The 24,216-nt window shown below is 41.4% G+C and overlaps 1 protein-coding gene across 1 annotated transcript; it reads left to right on the top strand.

Annotated features, from left to right (window-relative positions):
• Positions 1-1,369: 1,369 nt before the first annotated feature.
• On the top strand, positions 1,370-23,290 carry si:ch211-256a21.4. Its single transcript, XM_039744143.1, has 3 exons — positions 1,370-2,409; positions 6,978-7,169; positions 22,457-23,290. The coding sequence occupies exons 1-3, from the start codon at positions 2,223-2,225 to the stop codon at positions 22,681-22,683; spliced, it is 606 nt and encodes a 201-aa protein (XP_039600077.1). The 5' UTR covers positions 1,370-2,222; the 3' UTR covers positions 22,684-23,290.
• The last annotated feature ends 926 nt before the right edge of the window (positions 23,291-24,216 follow it).

Here is a 24,216-nt window from a genome sequence, read left to right as displayed (position 1 = left end):
CTGTAGATAGATAGATAGATAGATAGATAGATAGATAGATAGATAGATAGATAGACCATGAAAGGTTGCTTCCCTTTTATGGCCAGTCCAGTCAGCATACCTTCTGGCCCCAGTGAGTTGGACAAACTGGGCACATAAGACTGATTGATGTTTACTGGGACACCATCATGTTTGGCTGGTCCCTTTCACTTACACCGGCCAGACATCCATTTACAGGGAAAACCCGGAAAGCACGCTGACAGTTGATTTACACCAGTGTTAATCAGTAATAAACCAAAAGAACACTCCATGTTTCCTTTTCATAGAGTGCACTCTTTGAATGTGCTTTTTCTTATTTTACAATGTATATTTCATACACAGAATATCCATATCCTATAGGCTCCTCAACAGCCCTCTCATTTAGCAGATACAACAAATAATAACCAGCCACTGGCACCAGCCTCTTGGGTTTCTCAGCAAACAAGATGAGAAATTTAAAAAAAATAAAAAAAAAATTGACTTGTGTGACTTGAAGGTACTGAAATTTGCATGTTGTGTGGATTCCCCTAACTTTCTCTCTCAATTTTATTTCTCTAAATTCCCCTGGAAGATTAACAGAACTTTTACAATGACCTCATACATTTTAAAAATGTTTTTTCTACGGAGCAGGAAATCAGCAACTCCTTTTTAAGAACCCAGACCAGCACACTGTGTTTTCACTTCTGCTTTCTTTTGGGGAGTTCCACTTACTCTGCACATGGCAGGCTCCTTGTTTTCTTCTATTTAGTTTCGTTTTGACTGTCAGGGTCTCTCTCACTTTCAATCTTTTCTAAGCTTTTTACACTTACATTTCAAAGCACTCTGGACTTGTTGAATGAAGCTGTATAAAACTATAAATAAAGATAGATAAATAGATACAAAAGGCACTATATAATTAATAGATAGATAGATAGATATGGAAGGCACTATATAATTAGATAGATAGATAGATAGATAGATAGATAGATAGATATTAAAGGCACAATATAATTAGATAGACAGATATGAAAGGCACTACATAATAGATAGATATGAAAGGCACTATATAATTAATAGATAGATAGATAGATAGATATGAAAGGAACTATATAATTAATAGATAGATAGATATGAAAGGCACTATATAATTAATAGATAGATAGATAGATAGATAGATAGATAGATAGATAGATAGATAGATAGATAGATAGATAGATAGATATGAAAGGCACTATATAATAGATAGATAGATAGATAGATAGATAGATAGATAGATATGAAAGGCACTATATAATTAATAGATAGATAGATAGATATGAAAGGCACTATATAATTAATAGATAGATATGAAAGGCACTATATAATTAATAGATAGATAAATGAATTTTTCTGAGGTGTTTACTCCTATTTTAGGTCACACTGTCATGAGTCACGCGTGTGTTTTTCTCCACACATTCATCTCTTTTCTGCCGAGTCCAATGTAGAATGTGAGGAGCTCAAGCGTATCCCTTCAGTGTAGGATGCCAGGCCCCAGCACACGTTTATTTTTATTGTAGCATTCATCCATCCACCCATTTTCATGACTTTTTTCCTCCACTGTAGGCTGTTGGGCGGTCTCTTTCTATCTGATATGGCAGGACGCACTCATATTTTTAATTTTCCGTTAGTGTTTTTTCCTCATTTTGACAGCTCTCTGCTCTTTGGCCGTGGCCCAGCTCTGACCTCAGCGCACTTTTAATTTTCTCTTTTTTCACTCGACCACCTCTGCTTTCCTTTTACGGGTTTCCAGCCGCAGGTCGGCCTGATACAGTTGGCGGTGCCCACGTGTGTGACATGTTGTTAAAGGCCACCAGTTCTTACAGTAGGTGACATCATATGTGGCCCACATGTAAAAAGAAGTTTCCTCTCTTTAAACGGCCCACCTTAGAGGGGGAACTCGTTTCTCTTACTGCCTTTCAAGGGAATTTCCGCTGCGGCCGGCTGACTGGTTCACTTGGCAGGAGCCGCTGGCTGAAGGAGGAGGGGAGTGGGGGGTCTGCCTTCTGATACTGTGCAGCTGGAGAGCCTGAGGTAAGAACACTCAGCTGACAGTTACTGAAGTGAGAGGGAAGCAGCGCTCGGGGGTCCGGGCCACTTACGACAGGAGACGTTTTCTCTGCAGGGGTGACTGCCCAGCCAGACGTGACGCTGCTGCCTTGATCTCCATCATCAGTCCATTGATTGGGATGAACTGCTGGACGGCCACTTTCAGACTGGCGGAGTCCCTGCTGGGCCTGGTGGGCTGTGTCTGTGTGGTGTATGCAGTCTGGCAGCCTTACTGGCTTGGCGATGAGGGGCTTTTGATCAAAGCCGTTAATGTCACCGCAGCCGGAGCTGATCACAGTAGTTATAGTGGACTGACAGACTTTAGAGGTAAGTAGACATGTTTGTTCATTTCAGTGGAAAAGCGAGGTGGTCTGCAGAGACTGTAAGGCATCTGTAAAAGCGTGATGACTTCATTTATATACGTGCTTTACACGTATAGAGGTTATTCACATGGGATAAATACAACTGAAGCTCGAGCGGGTTAAGTTAGATGTTCAGTGGGGATTGAATCTGTGATCTTTGATGAATATAGCGCCTTTCTCTCATTAACCTTACCCTAGTGCAGAGCTGCAGTACATTTTTTACATGTATTTGGGAATCAAGGCTTGCTCGGGGTCACCCGTGGAATTAGATGTGGGGATGAAACTGAGACTTTTCTATATAGCGCCTTTCTATGGTTATCCTCATTCCAAGGCACTTTACAAGTCTAGCATCTTTTGTTTGTATGCCTCAGAACTGGAGCTCAGGCAGGTTAATGGATCTTCACAAGGTCACACAGTGAGTCAAAGGTGTGGATTGAATGTGGCACCTTTATTATATAGCGCCTTTCTTTAATTAACACTATCCCTATGACTTTTCTAACACACAGGTGCAGTACACTTTTCACATATTTTTTTATAGTTGGTTAACCCAGGCGGGTTAGGTGACTCATAAAGGGTTATGAACCTGAAGCTGGGACTGAAACTGAGACTTTTCTATATAGCGCCTTTCTATGGGTTATCCTCATTCCAAGGCACTTCACAAGTCTAGCATCCTTCATTTGTATGCCTCAGAACTGGAGCTCAGGCAGCTTAAGTGATTTTCTTGAGGAATCGTAAAGAGTCTGAGATATGGACTGAACCTGACCCTTCTTTATATAGCGCCTTTCTGTATTTAACACGCTCTCAAATCACTTTATTCATACGGAGCTACAGTACAGTTTGCTTACATTTGATTTTTGTGGCCGGGTGGTTAACTGAGGGGCTCAGAGTCTCACAGTATAGTCAGTGGTGGGATGGAAATCAAGACATTCTATATAACAGGCCATTCAGCCCAACAAAGTTTGCCAGTCCTAACCACTTAATTCTTCTAAAAAAAAAAAAATCAAGTCGAGTTTTGAAAGTCCCTAACGTCTTACTGTCTACCACGCTACTTGGTCGCTTATTCCAAGTGTCTGTCGTTCTTTGTTTAAAGAAAAACTTCCTAATGTTTGTGTGAAATTTCCCCTTCAAATGTTTCCAACTGTGTCCCCGTGTTCTTGATGAACTCATTTTAAAGTCACTGTCTTCACTAATTCCCTTCCTAATTTTAAACACTTCACTCAGGTCTCCTCTTAATCTTCTTTATCTTAAACTCTAAAGGCTCAGCTCTTTTAATCTTTCCTCATAACTTATCCCCTGTAGCCCTGGAATCAGCCTCGTCGCTCTTCTCTGGACACTTAACACTAATTAAGATGACCATCCTTCCCAAGTTGCTCTTCCTATTTCAAAGCATCTCCATATACATTAACAAATAATTTTTTTAAGAAATTAGACTCAATCGTATCTTCATTTATTTGGAATTCGAAACATCCACGGATCCAAAGGGCGACCCTACAACAACCTGAGGGAGAAGGCGGCATGGCACTACCTCACTTTCAATTTTATGAGGGAGCTCCATGCCAACACGAGATGGAGTTCATTCCCGACTACCTTTCCAATACAATACAATTTCCAAAAGTTTTTTTCTGTTAGCGTGGATAGTGGCCCTAATTTTTGTTGAGCTAAATTAAAGTGTTTTGTTTGGATTTAAACTGGGACAACCGATCTGGCACTAGTGATGGGAACTCCGGCTCTTTTTAAAGCTTCGGCTCTTTTGGATCGGCTCCCTTTAAAGAGCCGGCTCTTACGACTCTTCATTTAGTCTCACTTGGATGCTTATATTTTAGTCTAATTAAGCAATTATGAATGGTTTGTGTATAAGCAATTTCTTATTCATTGTTTTCAGACATTACGTATTTTTATGCCTTTTTTCCATTACAATACACTGTTACTATTATTTAACATTTTCATAAAAGCTTTAAATGAACAACTTAACACAAAACCTCAGCAAACATATAAAGGCCAATCTCAACAACAACACAACACAATGACTCTTTGAATAAATGTTTTTAGGCCAGGAACATACATGGGGTTTAAGGCCTGTAGAAAAGTTGTAAATCCAATGTCCTCCACAATGGGAAATGGTTGAAAGTCGCTAGCTATCATTTTAGCCGGCTCCTCGTCGGCACTTCTTTGTTTGTCTGGCGTCATTTGTTTTGGAATAAATGTGCTTATTTTGGTTTGAACTGAAGACCGTGTTATACCTGCTGTTTTCGGTAAGACAGTGGATGCTGCAGCAGAAGTACTTGTCTCTTTTCCAGGGTCAGTGGATGGCAGGAGAGAGGGCACGCTCTCCTCCAGTGGCACGGATGGGTGGGTGGATCTTATATGTCTGTGCAGGTTTGTTGTTGACCCTGCTGCTCTAACGGATATTTTCATATTACAAATTCTGCACTTAGCTTTGCAGTCTCCAATATCACTTAAAGGCAGCCAGATGCTGCTTCTTTTTCGGCTTTCACTCATTTCTTTACTCTTCTTTTTTTTCCTTCACGATGCGCTTGCATTTAAATCTGGCTCCTCGTCGGTCGCATCGACAGGTACATAGAGCGACATTGTCATGGCCTGTACCAACACTCGCTGTCTTCGGAGCATCTGCCCCCCCTTCCTTCTTTCACATAGTGGTACGATCCTAGTCCGAGGTGTCGTTTGTGAACGAGCCGGCATTATGAGCAAATGTTCTGTGTGCCCATATAAATAAAGTCCCGTCCCTGCCGAATGGATTTTCAGCAGAGCTGAGCTGGCGCGGCTGAAGCTTCAGCTCTGCTCGACAGTCATCGGCTCCTCTCGTTCGCTTCAAAGCATCGGTTCTTAGAGCCGGCTCGTTCGCGAACGACACATCACTATCTGGCACCACAATGGCAACTTGCATTTCCTATATTTCTCCCACACTCCATTTCCATCTTCTCATCTCAGCAATGACTGACATTCTTCCAATCTTCAGTCGACCAGTCTGGTGATCCCGCGCCTCATCTTCCTATTGTTAGCTGACAGGAGTGAACACCGCTGTGGTCTTCTTCTGCTGTAGCCCCTAAACTTGAAGATCTGAGGTGCTGCACATTCATTAGAACATTAGGACACTCTAGACGAGAACAGGCCATTCAGCCCAACAAAGCTCGCCAGTCCTATCCACTTGTATCCTCCAAGAAAACATCAAGTCGAGTTTTGAAAGTCCCTAATGTCTTACTGCCTACCACACTACTTGGTCGCTTATTCCAAGTGTCTATCGTTCTTTGTGTAAAGAAAAACTTCCTAATGTTTGTGCGAAATTTACCCTTAACAAGTTTCCAACTGTGTCCCCGTGTTCTTGATGAACTCATTTTAAAATACAAGTCTCGATCCACTGGACTAATTCACTTCATAATGTTAAACACTTCAGTCAGGTCTCCTCTTAATCTTCTTTTCTAAAACTGTAAAGGCTCAGCTCTTTTAATCTTTCCTCATAACTCATCCCCTGTAGCCCTGGAATCAGCTTAGTCGCTCTTCTCTGGACCTTTTCTAGCACTGCTATGTCCTTTTTGTAGCCTGGAGACCAAAACTGCACACAATACTCAAGATGAGGCCTCACCAGTGCGTTATAGAGGTTGAGCAGAACCTCCATTCAGACATTCAGAGATGCCCACCACTGCTGAGCTGTTATTTCAGCACTGGTCTTCTCCCAGTCTGGATATTCTCCTCTGGCCTCTTTCAATAACAAAGTTTTGTTTGTTTTTTTTTGCCCACATAACCGCCACTCACAGAAGCTTTTTTGTTAGTCACACCATTTTCTGTACACTTTTAGACATTGCAGTGCATTAAAAAATCCACGGGGACATCTGTTTTTAGAATGCCACAGCCTCCAGATCCGGCACCAGGAGCCGCAGCACAGTTAAAAATGATTAAGTCATGCGTCTCAGCCATTGGAACGTCTGGTCGAACAACGGGCCACATGCTGTATAGACTGAGTTGAAGCCCCATGATTGGCTGTTTGGAGGAGCGGGATTTTGGGGTGAATAAACTGGTGGGTCTAATAAAGTGGCCAATGAGCATATAGTGCTGGTAGGACATTACCTCAAAAGGAAGATGGGTTTGGGGTGGCACAGTGGCGGAGTGGGTAGCGCTGCTGCATCACAGTTAGGAGACCCGGGTTCGCTTCCCAGGTCCTCCCTGCGTGGGGTTTGCATGTTCTCCCCGTGTCTGCGTGGGTTTCCTCTCACAATCCAAAGACATGCAGGTTAGGTGCATTGGCGATCCTGAATTGTGCTTGGTGTGTGTGTGCCCTGCGGTGGGCTGGCGCCCTGCCTGGGATTTGTTTCTTGTGTTGGCTAGGATTGGCTCCAGCAGACCCCGTGTTAGGATATAGTGGGTTGAATAATGGATGGAAGGAAGGAAGATGGGTTCTGTTATTTAATATCTACATATGTTTTGATGATGAAGGGTATGATTAATGAATTATTAAAAAAACTTTTTTAATGTACCATGCATACACTTCATACTACTCTGTCATTTTATTTTCTACAGCTTTGGCCACTGAACAAATATTTGCCATCCTGTCATCCTTCCTCGCTCTCTGTAGTGGCTGCATCTGCCTGGTAGTCATGTGCTGTATGCCATCGAGCTGGACCACGAGGTCGAAAGTCTCTCACCCCCTGGTACACACCCACAAGGTTCTTCATCCCGGGACCCTGTTGATGGTCATTCTGATTCCAACAGGTAAATATGTTACCACCATTTCATGGGGGTCTCTATTGGATTTTTCTTTTCAGCTTCACCTTGGCACACTTCACTTCACTTTCAGCTTGGCACATGTACAATGGTCGTTCAAAAATGTTTTTGCAATTTTTATATTTTTGTTGGAAATCCTGAAGGTGGGAGGAGTAGTAATCGGTTGTGTCTGAGGGGGATTACGTGGCTCGTTCTGTCTGGCAAGCCCTCGCAGTTTAGTAGAAGAGTTGTCACCCTGTGGTGAAGATGGCGGCGAAATGTATAAATTGGAACGGCGTTCTGTCAGATGCTTTTTTTGGGGAAAAGGTGTGCTGGGAGCACAAATTCATCTCCACATGTGTGCTCAGTTCGGGAAGAAATTTCTCACTTGTAGAGTGGATTGGAATATTTAAAAATGGCCATACTAGTGTGACGGATATGCAGAGCGCTCCGGACGGGAAGATGATGTTCATGTGATAATGATGTGAAAGCAGCGGTGCATCAGTGGCTACATGCTCAACCAAAAACACTTTTTGCTGATGGCATTAAAAAGTTAGCACAATGCTGGGAAAATTGCATTGCCAAAGGAAGGTGACGTAATTTGTTTTTGAAATTCTTACTGTAATATATAGAGATAAAAAAAATCGAGGAAAAGTTTCTTTCCTTGTAGAAACTGGCAGAGCACACACAGTTGCACTTCATACCCATGAGGGTCATTGCATCATTTATGAGAAAAGGGGTATTTTTGCTGAATATTTAAAAAAACTTTCACAATGGCTTTTGATCGCATGATTTTGAAATTTTGTTATGAAATGCTGCAAGTGGAATACTTTAGCGCCCTCTACTGTACATTAGTTCACCTTGCAACAATAATCATTTTTGCTAGGCATTTTAAAAGGTAATTAATAACCTACAGTAGCTTGAAAGTTTGTGAAACCACTGTAGATCTGTGTAGATCTTTTATTTTTTAACCACAAAAGGCATATTTAATCAAAATTGGCCTTTTTCTAATTATAATTAGCTATACTTATTAAGGAATTTGAATATGCTTGAAACAAATGTCCAAAATAGAACTTTAGATAGATAGATAGATAGATAGATAGATAGATAGATAGATAGATAGATAGATAGATAGATATGTGAAAGGCACTATATAATAGATAGATAGATATGTGAAAGGCACTATATAATAGATAGGTAGATAGATGTGAAATGAACTATATGATAGATAGATAGATATGTGAAAGGCTCTATATAATAGATAGATAGATAGATAGATAGATAGATAGATAGATAGATAGATAGATAGATAGATAGATAGATATGTGAAAGGCACTATATAATAGATAGATAGATATGTGAAAGGCACTATATTATAGATAGATAGATAGATAGATAGATAGATAGATAGCATTTTAAAAGGTAATTAATAACCTACAGTAGCTTGAAAGTTTGTGAAACCACTGTAGATCTGTGTAGATCTTTTATTTTTTAACCACAAAAGGCATATTTAATCAAAATTGGCCTTTTTCTAATTATAATTAGCTATACTTATTAAGGAATTTGAATATGCTTGAAACAAATGTCCAAAATAGAACTTTAGATAGATAGATAGATAGATATGTGAAAGTCACTATATAATAGATAGATAGATAGATAGATGTGAAATGAACTATATGATAGATAGATAGATAGATAGATAGATAGATAGATAGATAGATAGATAGATAGATAGATAGATATGTGAAAGGCACTATATAATAGATAGATAGATAGATAGATAGATATGTGAAAGGCACTATATTATAGATAGATAGATAGATAGATAGATAGATAGATAGATAGATAGATAGATAGATAGATAGATAGATATGTGAAAGGCACTATATAATAGATAGATAGATAGATAGATAGATAGATAGATAGATAGATAGATAGATAGATAGATAGATAGATAGATAGATAGATACTTTATTAATCCCAAGTGGAAAATCCACATACTCCAGCAGCAGCATACTGATAAAGAACAATATTAAATTAAAGAGTGATAACAATGAAGGTATAACAGACAATAACTTTGTATAATGTTAACGTTTACCCCGCCTGGTGGAACTGAAGAGTCGCATAGTGTGGGGTCTCCTCAGTCTGTCAGTGGAGCAGGACGGTGACAGCAGTCTGTCTCTGAAGCTGCTCCTCTGTCTGGAGATGATCCTGTTCAGTGGATGCAGTGGATTCTCCATGATTGTCAGGAGTCTGCTCAGTGCCCGTCGCTCTGCCACAGATGTCAAACTGTCCAGCTCTGTGCCTACAATAGAGCCTGCCTTCCTCACCAGTTTGTCCAGGCATGAGGCGTCCCTCTTCTTTATGCTGCCTCCCCAGCACACCACCGCGTAGAAGAGGGCGCTCACCACAACCGTCTGATAGAACATCTGCAGCATCTTATTGCAGATGTTGAAGGATGCCAACGTACTAATGAAGTATAGTCAGCTTTGTCCTCTCTTACACAGAGCATCAGTATTGGCAGTCCAGTCCAATTTATCATCCAGCTGCACTCCCAGGTATTTATAGGTCTGTACCCTCTGCACAGTCACCTCTGATGATCACGGGGTCCATGAGGGGCCTGGGCCTCCTAAAATACACCACCAGTTCCTTGGTCTTGCTGGTGTTCAGGTGTTGCCAGGAGGAAATTTGACTTTCTTTTTACAGAAACTCTTTACATAAATAAATAAATAAACACACACACTTTTGTCTGAACAAAGAAGAAAATTAAAAAGAAGCAGTCACCGTCACAGTGAGGCATTTGTATAAACGTCCATCCGTCAAAATAATGCACCCATTATACAAATAGTGCAAAATAAGCGAAAGTGCTGTGACATGCACCATGATCAGGTGAGTCAACACTCATTAAAAAAAAAGGTGGCCAGCGTGAGTCTTCACAGCGATGCCATAGGGCAGGGGTGGGCAAAATGAGTCCTGGTGGGCCGCAGTGGCTGCGGATTTTTGTGCCAACCCAGTTGCTTAATTAGAAATCAGTCCTTTCCAATAATTTAATTTAATGGCTTGTTAGTGCTTAACTCTGCCATGTCAGGTCATTCTCATATCCTAGATTTAGTTTTTTTCCTTTCTAAGGATATCATCCAAATAAAGAGGCAGACGAATAGTTCTCAGTCCTTCACTTTTTTCTCTTCACTTTCCTTCCAAGTACAGTGGGTACGGAAAGTATTCAGACCCCCTTCAATTTTTCACTCTTTGTTATATTGCAGCCATTAGCTAAAATCATTTAAATTAATTTTTTCCCTCATTAATGTACACACAGCACCCCATATTGACAGACAAAAAAAAAAGAATTTTTGAAATTGTTGCAGATTTATTAAAAAAGAAAAACTGAAATATCACATGGTCCTAAGTCTTCAGACCCTTTGCTCAGTATTTAGTAGCAGCACCCTTTTGAGCTCATACAGCCAGGAGTCTTCTTGGGAAAGATGCAACAAGTTTTCCACACCTGGATTTGGGGATCCTCTGCCATTCCTCCTTGCAGATCCCTCCAGTTCTGTCAGGTTGGATGGTAAACGTTGGTGGACGGCCATTTTTAGGTCTCTCCAGAGATGCTCAATTGGGTTTAAGTCAGGGCTCTGGCTGGGCCATTCAAGAACAGTCACAGAGTTGTTGTGAAGCCACTCCTTCGTTATTTTAGCTGTGTGCTTAGGGTCATTGTCTTGTTGGAAGGTAAACCTTCGGCCCAGTCTGAGGTCCTTAGCACTCTGGAGAAGGTTTTTGTCCAGGATATCCCTGTACTTGGCCGCATTCATCTTTCCCTCGATTGCAACCAGTCATCCTGTCCCTGCAGCTGAAAAACCCCCCCACAGCATGATGCTGCCACCGCCATGCTTCACTGTGGGGACCGTATTGGACAAGTGATGAGCAGTGCCTGGTTGTCTCCACACATACCGCTTAGAATTAAGGCCAAAAAATTCTATCTTGGAGTTTGCTAAAAGACACCTGAAGGACTCTGAGATGGTGAGAAATCAGATTTTCTGGTCTGATGAGACCAAGATAGAACTTTTTGGCCTTAATTCTAAGCGGTATGTGTGGAGACAACCAGACACTGCTGTGTGTACATTAATGAGGAAAAAAATTAATTTAAATGATTTTAGCAAATGGCTGCAATATAACAAAGAGTGAAAAATTGAAGGGGGTCTGAATACTTTCCGTACCCACTGTATTTAATTAAACCAAATAGTCCAAGATAAATACACAAATGGAGAACAGCTAAATGGAGAACTACTGGTTTCTTTTATCTTTTGCATCTTATTGCTAATATTAAAACCTGAGAATACGGCTGTTTAAGACTAAAACAAGCAATAAGGGTTCCAAATCTTAATGAGCGAGACCACTAAAGTAAAGCAGAAGTGTTACTTGAACAGTAAGTGCTTCTTATGAAGTAACTGGTTTGGAACAACAACCCGCAGTCACTGCAGCCCTCCAGGAACAAGGGGGGACCATAGGGGAACCATTTGTGAACACATGAAGCTTCCAGAAAGAACCCTTTTATTTAGATCCGTAACAGGTCCCATTAATAAATAATAGAAGCTAAAATATTAGTAAAATCCCGACAGGTTCTGGATTTTTAAGGAACGCTTGCTGTCTACAATAACACAGGCTGAGTTCAGGCTTTCTTGATCTGTTGGTGTCTTCTTAGGTAGGTAGACACATTCGCAGATTAGGGGCCTTTTCAAAGCCCAAAGAGCTAATGTCGTATCAAAATAGTTCTTTGTCAAGAAACAGCATTACAAGGATCCACACCACCCAGTAAAAGCGCCATTTCAGAGTCAGGGTGTTAAAGAGGGAATGACAGAGAGTGAACCGAGTAACCGAGCTGACCAAGGAAAGTGAAGATCAACTGGAGTTCAAGTGGAGTTCTTCCTGGATTGTTTATGAAGCACAATTTACGCTCATTGGTACCAATGACTTTTGTAATAATGTTTAATTACAAATAAATAAAATAAAACTAAAAAAATGATGCAGAAAGGAGGATCAATGGGATAGATCTCCAACAAATCAGAGAATCTTCTAGAATCAGGAAACATCAGCAGAATTGAGGAAAGAAGTAGTGGAGGATTATAAAGCCATTTAGAGCAAATTCAGAGCTCCATAAACCTACCGTTAGGTCTGGGGCATCGCTGCATTAAGGCCTGGCAGGGTGCTGCCCTCTCATCTGCAGCAGTTGGTGCTGTTTATAGCAAACACAAATTAGTTGTCATAATCGAATTGCTTCATTTTTCCATGATGTACTTGATTTCTTATTAGAAACAACAGTTCTTTTTCAGAGTGTGTGAAATGTTTTTGTTCTTGGTGCCTCTAGCCTGTTTTCAGGTTACTCTGAGACCCTGCATAGTCAAATAATCAAATAATATAACACTGGATACAAATCGCAGTGCAAGAAACCAAAATATAAGCAGAGAAAAAAGCTTAAAACATACTCCTGAAATTGTTCAAATTATTATTATTATTATTATTATTATTATTAACTAGGGGGCTTCACCCCATGCTTGCTTCGCTCGCCAATCCCTGTGTTTGGTTAATCAGATATACACTCACCTAAAGGATTATTAGGACCACCATACTAATCCGGTGTTTGACCCCCTTTCACCTTCAGAACTGCCTTAATTCTACGTGGCATTGATTCAACAAGGTGCTGAAAGCATTCTTTAGAAATGTTGGCCCATATTGATAGGATAGCATCTTGCAGTTGATGGAGATTTGTGGGATGCACATCCAGGGCGAAGCTCCCGTTCCACCACATCCCAAAGATGCTCTATCGGGTTGAGTGACTGTGGGGCCATTTTAGTACAGTGAACTCATTGTCATGTTCAAGAAACCAATTTGAAATGATTTGAGCTTTGTGACATGGTGCATTATCCTGCTGGAAGTAGCCATCAGAGAATGGTACATGGTGGTCATGAAGGGATGGACATGGTCAGAAACAATGCTCAGGTAGCCCGTGGCATTTAAACGATGCCCAATTGGCACTAAGGGGCCTAAAGTGTGCCAAGAAAACATCCCCCACACCATTACACCACCACCACCAGCCTGCACAGTGGTAACAAGGCATGATGGATCCATGTTCTCATTCTGTTTACGCCAAATTCTGACTCTACCATTTGAATGTCTCAACAGAAATCGAGACTTATCAGACCAGGCAACATTTTTCCAGTCTTCAACTGTCCAATTTTGGTGAGCTCGTGCAAATTGTAGCCTCTTTTTCCGATTTCTAGTGGAGATGAGTGGTACCCGGTGGGGTCTTCTGCTGTTGTAGCCCATCCGCCTCAAGGTTGTGCGTGTTGTGGCTTCACAAATGCTTTGCTGCATACCTCGGTTGTAGCGAGTGGTTATTTCAGTCAAAGTTGCTCTTCTATCAGCTTGAATCAGTCGGCCCATTCTCCTCTGACCTCTAGCATGAACAAGGCATTTTCCCACAGGACTGCCGCATACTGGATGTTTTTCCCTTTTCACACCATTCTTTGTAAACCCTAGAAATGGTTGTGCGTGAAAATTCCAGTAACTGAGCAGATTGTGAAATACTCAGACCGGCCCGTCTGGCACCAACAACCATGCCACGCTCAGAATTGCTTAAATCACCTTTCTTTGCCATTCTGACATTCAGTTTGGAGTTCAGGAGATTGTCTTGACCAGGACCACACCCCTAAATGCATTGAAGCAACTGCCATGTGATTGGTTGATTAGATAATTGAATTAATGAGAAATTGAACAGGTGTTCCTAATAATCCTTTAGGTGAGTGTACAATTTTAGTTTTCTTTTCTTTGGAATTGTTTCCATTTCATTATTTGCACTTTTACTTAAAAGCTTCATTAAAAACAATATTTTTTGGACACACATTGTGACAACGCAACGTATAACTGCCCGTGAGTGACGATTGTTTCTGTTTCTCTAATAAATAATCTGACTTTTTCTAATGTTTGTCCCTGTGATTTATTGATTGTCATAACAAAAGCTATTCTCATGGTAAACTGTAAACATTTTAATACGAATGGCATAGCACGGTCTCCTTTGATATGTAATGTTATTCCCAGAATATATACATTACCTCTCTTTTTGCCTGTTAAAATTTGCATCGCTTCTCCATGATCATTAATATACACCTGACCGAACTGTGTATTCTTTGAAATTCAACTTGTCGTTGCTTTAACTGTTGCGGGACCACAGATTCTCATAGCGTATGGTCCATTATTGTGTAAATCTACGTTTTGTGCATTGAATGATGCGAATGTGAAAAGACTTTGTTGTCTACTCTTTGCCTTTTATTTCTGACCTCGATTTGTCCTGCTCTTTTTTCAATTACACCTGGTCCTGATGATTCATTTCCTTTTGTTTGCGTCAATGCGATCTTTACTATCTTTTTTTAGATACTGTAGTGACTGACGTAATAAAGTGTCACAGACGTTTTACTTGAACAATCGCGACTTCTTAACCCCAAACACAATTTTCTAGCACCTTCTCCAATCCCTCCTCCCCCGGGTCTCGCCCCTTCCTCCCCTTACCGTATCAATCAATACCCCGCTATCAGTCTTCTGTGCTGTACTCCACCCTCCCTCAATAGGACCTAACAGTCATTTAAAACCAAAAAGGCCTCAACCTGGCTGGGACGCTACAATACTTTCGAATTCCACTGCTTTCATATTCTGTACCTTTCGCTGCTTGTGTATCGCGCCATCATTTGTTTGAGCCTTTCGAAATCCACTACTTTCATAATCTCTCATCTGCCTTTTTTTTCTCTCCAACGCCTTTGGGTCTCTATTCTCCGTATTGTCCTTATATGCTTTATATGTGTTGAGAGCACAGGATCTGTGTAAACTACGTGCTTTTACATGACTGACTGTTTTTTGATGGATATGCTCTTATATGATATCTTTTGTAAGAAGGGCGTGTCTTGCAAGAATCTCATGTTCCATGTCACCCCGAGATGGCCCTGGGACAGTCTCTTGGCACCAAGTCTAATGTTTACAGTCACCTCGAGACGCTCCGTGGCAAGTCTCTTTTGTCTTGCGGGTCTTTTAAACGTCTTCCGAGAACTTCCAAGAAGATCACGTATCATCGCCTTGCTTTTCCATTCCAGGATTTTTTTTATAATAGAGAGATTTAGCAGACACCTTTAACCAAGGCAACAAACAAAGCAAGGCAATTTACAAAAATAAAGTGAAAAAGTCTTAAAAAAATCAATCATTAAATCTTGAAATAAAATAATTTGAAAAAATAAGAAAAACTTAGCGAGATTAAATTTAATTAGCAAAAAAATATATTGAACAAAAATATTTATATTGTAAAAAAAAAAAAAGATACCGAGGGCTTAAAGATCTGGGGCACCCACAGACTAATGCTGTATAACTGATGAAGGAAAATAACAAAAAAAATAATCTTCATTGCTGGAAACCTCTTTTCATACTCAATTCTTGCAATAAACTGACTACAGACAGCAGTGGAGCCGATTAAGAGGCCAGTGGAGAGGAAGAGGCGAGTCTAGGAGATCAGAAACTGGAAGTGATGTCACAACTCACCTTGCTGTCAATCAGATTTGTAGATGAAACTAAGAGGAGAGACATTAGGCAACAGCGCCAACCCTTAGTCCGGGATGGAATTACAGTCAAAATACAATACAATACAATACAGTTTATTTTTGTATAGCCCAAAATCACACAAGAAGTGCCACAATGAGCTTTAACAGTCCCTGCCTCTTGACAGCCCCCCGGCATTGACTCTCTAAGAAGACAAAGAAAAACTCCTAAAAAAACCCTTGTAGGGAAAAAATGGAAGAAACCTCATTAAAGGCAGTTCAAAAAGAGACCCCTTTCCAGGTTGGTTGGGCGTACAGTGAGTGTCAAAAAGAAGGGGGTCAATACAATACAATACACAGAACAGAACAAATCCTCAATACAGTATAAAAATAAAAATTTTAGAAGTACAGAGCAGAATTTAACAGTAGATGATATCCCATTATATGATTTGGATTTGTTTAGAGTCCTGGAGACCTCATCCATCAAGCTGCCTCCCCGATATGGCCATTCCACAGCTGGAACAGCACTGGGCCAGCCAATCCAATGAAACAACCCATCTTTCCCACGATTCCTGTGAACTTCCATCAGGGATGACTTTACCTTAGGCAGGCAAAACAACTTGGCAGGTGGGCCGTGGCACCAAGTGCCACATTTGAGTACCGAGAAGAGAAACAGAATACGTGAGGGTTAGTATCCATTTATAACTTTAATTTTACTTATGTTTTAGTGCTAATGACTAACCATGGAGATGCAGTCTGTACAGTTAATCAGCAGCTCTAGTCGGGGTGTGCTAAACTGAAGTAGTGAGTCTTCAGCTGGGATTTAAAATCTGAGATCGAAGGGGCATCTCTTATAGTAGCAGGCAGATCATTCCACATGAGCCCTTAGGTCATTTGCCAATCGCACGTGTATGACTATATGTATAGCATATGTATATGTATATTAACCACAAGGGGGCACCAGAGAGTCCCAAACCAGAGACAGCAGTGCACCACACATAAATAGAATAAAATAAAGAATATTTATTTCTCAATGCACTTTCACAAAATACCTCCTTCCAGTAAAGTGCCACAATTCTACAATAAATAAATACAATAGATCACCAATTCTTCCTTCTTCTCTCCTCCACTGAGTGTTGCCCACTGCCTCCCAGCTCTGACTCGTCCGTATGTGGCAGCCGACTTCCTTTTATGTTGAACCCAAGAATTCTTCTGATGCCATTCTGTCTCCTCTAAGAAGCACTTCTGAGCCATAGACAAAGTAGGGTAGTTCTCCTCCAACAGCACTCTCTATCCATCCCAAGGGACCCTCTAAAGGTGTCCCAACAAGGTTCTCCTACAAGGATCCCGCCCGCTTCGCGCATGGGGTGATGGAACCACTCCAGAGTTCTGGCTTCTGTTGATTCATCCATTATTTTATACCAGCTGGACACAAGGTTATCTTTTTGCCTAGATGGCCAAATCCTCTGTCGTTCCTCTTGGGCCTCACGTCAGAGGTAATATATAAATATTGCTTTGTGGGGTTTAGGGCCACAGGACACCTTTGAATGCAAATACGTTTTAGGCTCATGATTAATGTGTATTCTGAAGTTTATTGCACTAAATAAGATGTAAAATATTGTGAGAGACATAAGATAGAATGATCACTGTGGCAGCAAATCACATGTGAGACTAGTCGCCGAGACCAAGATGCGTGGTGTCAGCAGTTCTTTAGTGACCTGTAACTTTTTTCAAAATGTAACTTATAATAAATTTGTGTGTGAATTTATGGAAGCAAATGATAAAAATGATTAACATTACAGATACAAAAGAAATCCAGCAAAACACTAAGCACAAAACGATAAACAACACTCATGACGCAGTCCCGAGTGTTCTGCAGATGTAGACGATGGTGGTGTACTTATGAAATGATATCACCTGTGAACAGCCTCCTGAAAGATATGAAAGGTTTTGCCCTACCATGATGCCAATATAAGTGAAGATTTGTACAAGTTCGGCGTGCTCTGTTCTTTTCATTTTCCAATCCACAAACATAATCGTGAATAAGTGGGCACAGGACAAGAACATAAATCCAGAGAAAACTGTAATCTTAATCCCACTGTGTATTGAAGTGCTAAAGGAGAAAGACACCCAACAATCTTAAGGCTCCCTTTTAAAAGTTGCACTTCATCGTGTTTCAACCTGCAACAGCCAAAGCTGCCCAATGATGCAGCACTACCTGGGCAGTGGGAATTTGCAGTCCATTTAATTAGGACAGCATTTAAGTTGCTTTTTCATCATCTGTGTATTTCTGCAATATGTCGCAAAATTCACAAAATAATTTCCATTTAATAATTGATGATAAGTTCATGAATAGACAGATCCCCAAATCTTAAACCTGCGAATCACAAGGGCCGGCCTATATATATATTAGTACTAGGGTGTTGTACTGTGTTAGCCATTATGAATGTAGTGAGAAGTCATGCAAAATGACGCCTTTTATTGGCTAACTAAAAAGATTACAATATGCAGGCTTTCGGGGCAACTCAGGCCCCTTCTTCAGGCAAGATGTAATCAAATGTACAGTTATATATATATATATATATATATATATAGGAGACCTGGGTTCGTTTCCCGGTTCCGCACTGTGTGGAGTTTGCATGTTCTCCCCGTGTCTGCGTGGGTTTCCTCCGGGTATTCCGGTTTTCTCCCACAGTCCAAAGACATGCAGGTTAGATGCATTGGCGGTCCTAAATTGTCCCTAGTGTGTGCTTGGTGTGTGTGTGTGCGCCCTGCTCGGGGTTTGTTCCTGCCTTGTGCCCTATGTTGGCTGGGATTGGTTCCAGCAGACCCACGTGACCCTGTAGTTAGGATATAGCGGGTTGGATAATGGATGGATATATCTATACACACACACACACACATATATATATATATATATATATATATATATATATATATAGTGGACACTAGAGGGCACTGTCGCTCCTCAGAACCAACAGACAGACTCTGAGGACGCAAGTTAAAAGCACCAAGAACTCGTTTATTCTTTGTAAATTCTTCGCAGTGCTCTCCACCACCACAGCAATGAGTAAATAAGCAACACAGCCCACAATTATTCTCTCTCTTTCTTTCTTTCTTTTCTCCTCCATGCCTCCCAGCAAGCTTTGTCCACCTTCCACCCGACTCTGGCTCTCCGACTGTGATTAAGGCAGTCCGTTTTATATTGTCCAACCCAAAAGTGCTTCTACTCTTCTGCTGAGATGACCTGCCAGCACATTCAGGTCAGGGGGACATCTTATGCCCATGGTTCGTCCACAGCATCCCCTGGTGGCACCCACAGCACCCAATAAGGCTGAGATACAGAACTCCAAGAACCATGGTACCCTGTGGGAACTGCCCTCTAGCGTCTCGGGGGAGGCAGTGCCCTAAAGAAGCTGCTTTCCTCCATCTTTCCATCTACTGTGCCTCCTGGCCTGGTTGAGCTGCCGGCCGTCTCTTTCAATATATACGAGGGTGTGGCAGAAAAGTAGTGAGACTGGCAACACTGCAAGCGATCTGGCAACGCTGCGCTGCTGTCCTTGATAGAGCACGTGTATCAGTACCCTCCCATAGCTCAGTGCGAGTTTCAACTCCTTCCGTTAACTACGTGATTTTTTTGACTGCTATTGGCGAAGTTGTGTTTTTGGTTGTGCGTCACGCAAAATGGAACAGCGGAATTTGGAGCAACGTTGTGCCATTAAACGGCAAGTGTGACGTTTGAAAAGTTAAAACAGGCCTATGGGGAACATTCTTTATCCCGAGCTCAAGTTTTTCGCTGGCACAAATCATTTTTGGAAGGCAGAAAACACGTTGAAGATGAACACCAGGGAGGACTTCAACTTCGAAAACCAATGAAAACATCGAACGTGTGAACACTCTTGTGAGATCAGACCATCGTTTAACATTAAGAATGTTGAGTGAACAATTAAATTTGAACAGATTTACCGTTCATCAAATTTTGACTGAACATTTGCAAATTGGTGGTGTCCAGTGTGAGTGTCATGGACTGGCACCCTGCTCAGGGATGTCATATGGTGGGATTGCATTGATTTTAGAGCCTCCCAGTGCTAAGATGGACTCCGACTTCCCCATGGCCCTGCTCAAGATAAGTAGGTTTGAAAACAGATGGACGGATTAATGGATGGGTGCTATAAAAAGTACAAATTAGGGTCCGTTAGCTGGAGGTCCCCATGATTTTATTCACATTTCCCATATTCCATAGAGAGTGAATGTTGGTTCAGACAGTGACACACCAAACTGGCCAGGTGGCTGTGTGTTTTTTGTATATACTGTATGTATCAATGGGCCCTGTGGTTACCCTGCCATGTCCATTTGGACTTGTGCCTACTTTGAGTCTAATTTTACCTGGATAGGCCCGGCCTCCTCATCACCTTGAACTGGAATCAGCAGATCATAACATGAAAGGATGTGCTCCATGTTAGACTGGCACCACATGCCCGATGCTGTTAGAATAGACATCTCCCACTTACAGATATAAGCTGTAATAAACGGGTCAGAAATGTAACACGTGTGCCATATTCTAATGCTAGCATTGCGTGCCCTCCTAGGTTGGTTTCTGTCTCATACTGACAGGATAGGCACTGCCTCCTCAAAACCTTAAACTGATGGCAGCAGGTCAGTGTCTGTGTTATGCCAGTGCCCCCTCCTGGACAAGTTTCCTGTCTTGAGCCAAATGCTACCATGATAGGCTCTGCTTCCCCACAATCCTAAGCAGGCATAATTAGAAAATGCATGGATAAGACTGAGAAAAAGACTGAGGCATAGACACATACTGTAGCTATGGCAGTCCTGGCACCAAACAAAAGGCTTACTGACATTTGGAAAAGTACAATTTGAAAAAATAAAAAAGTCTTTCATAATTAATGATTCTTTCTTTTCTTCCCTTTGACTGTAAAATTTAATTAAAATGTCATAAATCAGATTAAGTTGGGGCTCTTCAGCAGCTGTGAGCAAAAATCTTCTAAGCCAATTAACTTTTCTGTGAAATAGCAGCAGATTTTAACATTTGGTTTGATTTGGCCACCAGTATATTTGACAACTTTTTTTTTTTAAATTTGATTTCTGGGACTTAATGATCTAACACATAATGGCTGAGCAAAAATATAAATCGAGGGATTGTCAGGTAACTGAGGGATTGCTTTGAGTGGACTGGGCAGAAGAGGAGCACAGCATAGGCCGAAAATGGCCATCAAATAATAGAAGAAGAAAGCACACTGGTGACATTAGGGATGATTAAAGTGGCAAAACTGATCAAAAGGATGGAACTAGTCAGCAGTAGGCATGACTAAATGTTCTCTGGGAAAAACAGCAGCTACATCAAAGGCAGGGAAGTAAGAGAGGGGTCATGGTAAGCACAGTAGGTGGCAGAAGCATGGGACTCCATAGTGGAACAGATGAGGCCTTGTGATTTATTTTGGAGGTTAGGGAACCGATAAAGTAGTATCTATCTATCTATCTATCTATCTATCTATCTATCTATCTATCTATCTATCTATCTATCTATCTATCTATCTATCTATCTATCTATCTATCTATCTATCTATCTATCATATAGTGCCTTTCATATCTATCTATCTATCTATCATATAGTGCCTTTCATACATTTATCTATCTATGTAAATTTTTATTCAAGTTAAAACAGGAACAGCCAGATTATTTATTAAAATGGCAGCTACCACTTCAATATACACAGACACAGCAAATAAACAGATACATTATCAGTTGTCCTGCCTTGGCTCCCTTCAGTACAGAAACAAATAGTCCTCTTTGTTAGGATCAGCGGCTGGGACCGGGTCATCCTAGAGGGGGTAAAACAGAAAAGTAAAGAGCGGGCCAGGTCAATGGCCGGATTAGAGATGTTCCCTGCATCAACAACCATCGGGTGACAGACGCATTTTGTAGCGAACTTGTTGTTGCCTCAGTAATGCTGCAAATCTGACAAGCAACCCTTGACAGGCATGTCCACCATATTTTGTCATTGGGGATGGTCTCAAAGGGTCTCACAGATCTGCCTATCTACAATATCTATCTATCTAGTGGCTTCATCTGTGGTAGTGATAGTGATAAGTCCATTATGACTGATAAATCCTTCATATTTTTGTATTTTGTATTTTTGATTTTTAGACCTCCCACTGTGTATTCAAATGTAACATTTTTACTTCCTACATGTAATGCTTTACATTAACTTACATTAAATTTTGCTTTCGACAAATCTGCTCAAGCCTGTCTGCTGTCCAAGTCCCTCTGTGATGAAACAGCAGATTCCATATTATCTGCCAATCCACCTTTCTTGGTATCATCTGCACACTTAACCAGCTTGTTACCTACAGTATATTCCTATTCAAATCATTTATATTTATTACAAATGGCAGCGGTGGCCCCATCACTGACCCCTGCTGGTCACCACTCTTAACTTCACCCAATTCTGATGAGGTTCCTCACACCATCAGCCTCTGTGTCTGAGCCAATTCTGCACCCACCTACACACATTACCCTGAATTCCCACGTCATTAGTTTGATGCCCAGCCTCTCATGTGGCTCCTTATCAAATGCTTTCCGAAGCTTGACTCTGGTCATGAAGAAGTACAATTTTACATAACAAACATATTGAAAGTGAAATATTTCCATTGTGTTGATTGCTCTTTAATACTTGATATGTAACACTATCCTTTTTTTTCCCCACAGGCGTCTTTTTCTTCATAAGTTGGTTGATATTCACCCTTCACCATCGACAGGACATTGCCAGTGACATCACGCAGCTTGGCTCCTGCTATTGGTTCGGCTTATCAGCGTGGGTCCTACTCCTGCTGTTCTTCCCCATGGTCTACTTTACTGAGTTGTATGCAGGTTATAAGATTGCGGACAAAATGAAATACTTACTCAAGGATTCTCTAACTCTCGAAGACTGCTAGACCCTAAAGTCACAAGCTGAACTATTGCAGAGCTGCAGTCAGCAGCATTAAAGTCAAAGGGACCACTGGCCTCTAAGCGGGGTGGACTGCGTGTAGAGAAGGAAGATAGTAGAGCAGTTCCGAGGGCAAATGGCTTCTTGTTAATAAGCCAAATTAATGTTACTAAGGATATCCAACAGCGGCTGCTCAGGTCGTGTCTCTTAAATTATGTGCGGACATTTTGTGAGATATTCTAACTTTGGAATGTCTAGGCAGCTCAAAAATGAAAAAACAAAAAAAATGATCACTATTATTATAAAATAGCTGCCAAATACTTCCATCTTCTTGAGGAAGTAAAATTGAAAGTAGAGCTACTTACTATGTGGTGCACAGAAGCGTTCATTGTCATTTCCGTGTTTCACGGACTGTATGCCACCAGGCGGCACCCAAAGCAACTGCCACCTCTCCCCGGTCTGCACAAATAGCAGCACGCCCGGCTCCAATGGCTACAAACTTACCTATGCTTTACAAAAATGGCTGCATATTTGTACTAGTAATAGGATGTCAGGGCTTAAAGGGTTAAAAGAATGAGAACTTTTAAAACAATCAATCAAAAAAAAAAAAAAAAGACTCACCACCAGCGGCTTATCCCACTGCACACACCATTTGAGATGGTCCGGGTCAGCTCCACACTCCTTGTCACATTCTGGGAACCTCTTGACCCTGCTATGTCACCTGTCCCACCAAGTATCATAAAAAATACAGTTATTATTTTTGCAGTGGACCCAAAAGCTTAGATGCCTATGTGAGAGGCCACAGCCATCGTCTCCACAAACAAAAGCAATTACCAAATGGCAGTGCCCAAGATAACCAATACAGAATGGCATGATTGTATAATCATAAAAATGCCAAACCAACTCTCCAATAATAAGCCACCAATACAATAAATGATCAATAAATCACCAATTGCTCCTCCTTCTCCACCAGTTTTGCCCTCTGCGAGTCTGATTCGTCCATATGTGGCAGTGGGCTTCCTTTTATGCCGGACCCAGGAATGATTCTGTGCCATTCTATCTCCTCTAGGAAATATTCCCGGCTCCTAGACAAAGTAGGATGGTCCGCCACCAACAGCGCCCTCTATCGATCCCAAGGGACCCCTACAGGGCTGCACTTCTGCACTCCATTTCCCTAGCATCCCTGCATTTGACCCAACTGGGTTCTCATACGAGGGCCACTGCCACCCATGCATGGGGAATGAAACCAATCCCAGGGAGGGCTGTCTTAATGCATGGGCATGCTGGGCAGTTGCCCGGAGACCCCACAAGCATAGGGGCCTACATTTTGTTCTGATGCCTATGTAAGTTTCTGTTTTGCTATCAAAACAGGGGCCCCAGTGCTCTACTTTGTCTGGGGGGCCTATGATGCTCGACCTGTTTTTTTTTATACTGGCTGAACACAGAGTTATCTTTCAGCCAAGCCGGGCCTCCCGTCCAGGTAATAACCTGCGTTCCTCTGTGACGATGTGGGTTCGACTCCATGCTCCCATCGCTGTTC

This window comes from Polypterus senegalus, chromosome 1 (genome assembly GCF_016835505.1).
Source record: "Polypterus senegalus isolate Bchr_013 chromosome 1, ASM1683550v1, whole genome shotgun sequence".
NCBI lineage: Eukaryota > Metazoa > Chordata > Cladistia > Polypteriformes > Polypteridae > Polypterus > Polypterus senegalus.
Note: the sequence above shows the minus strand (reverse complement) of the source record. Positions and strands in the feature narration are given on the sequence as shown.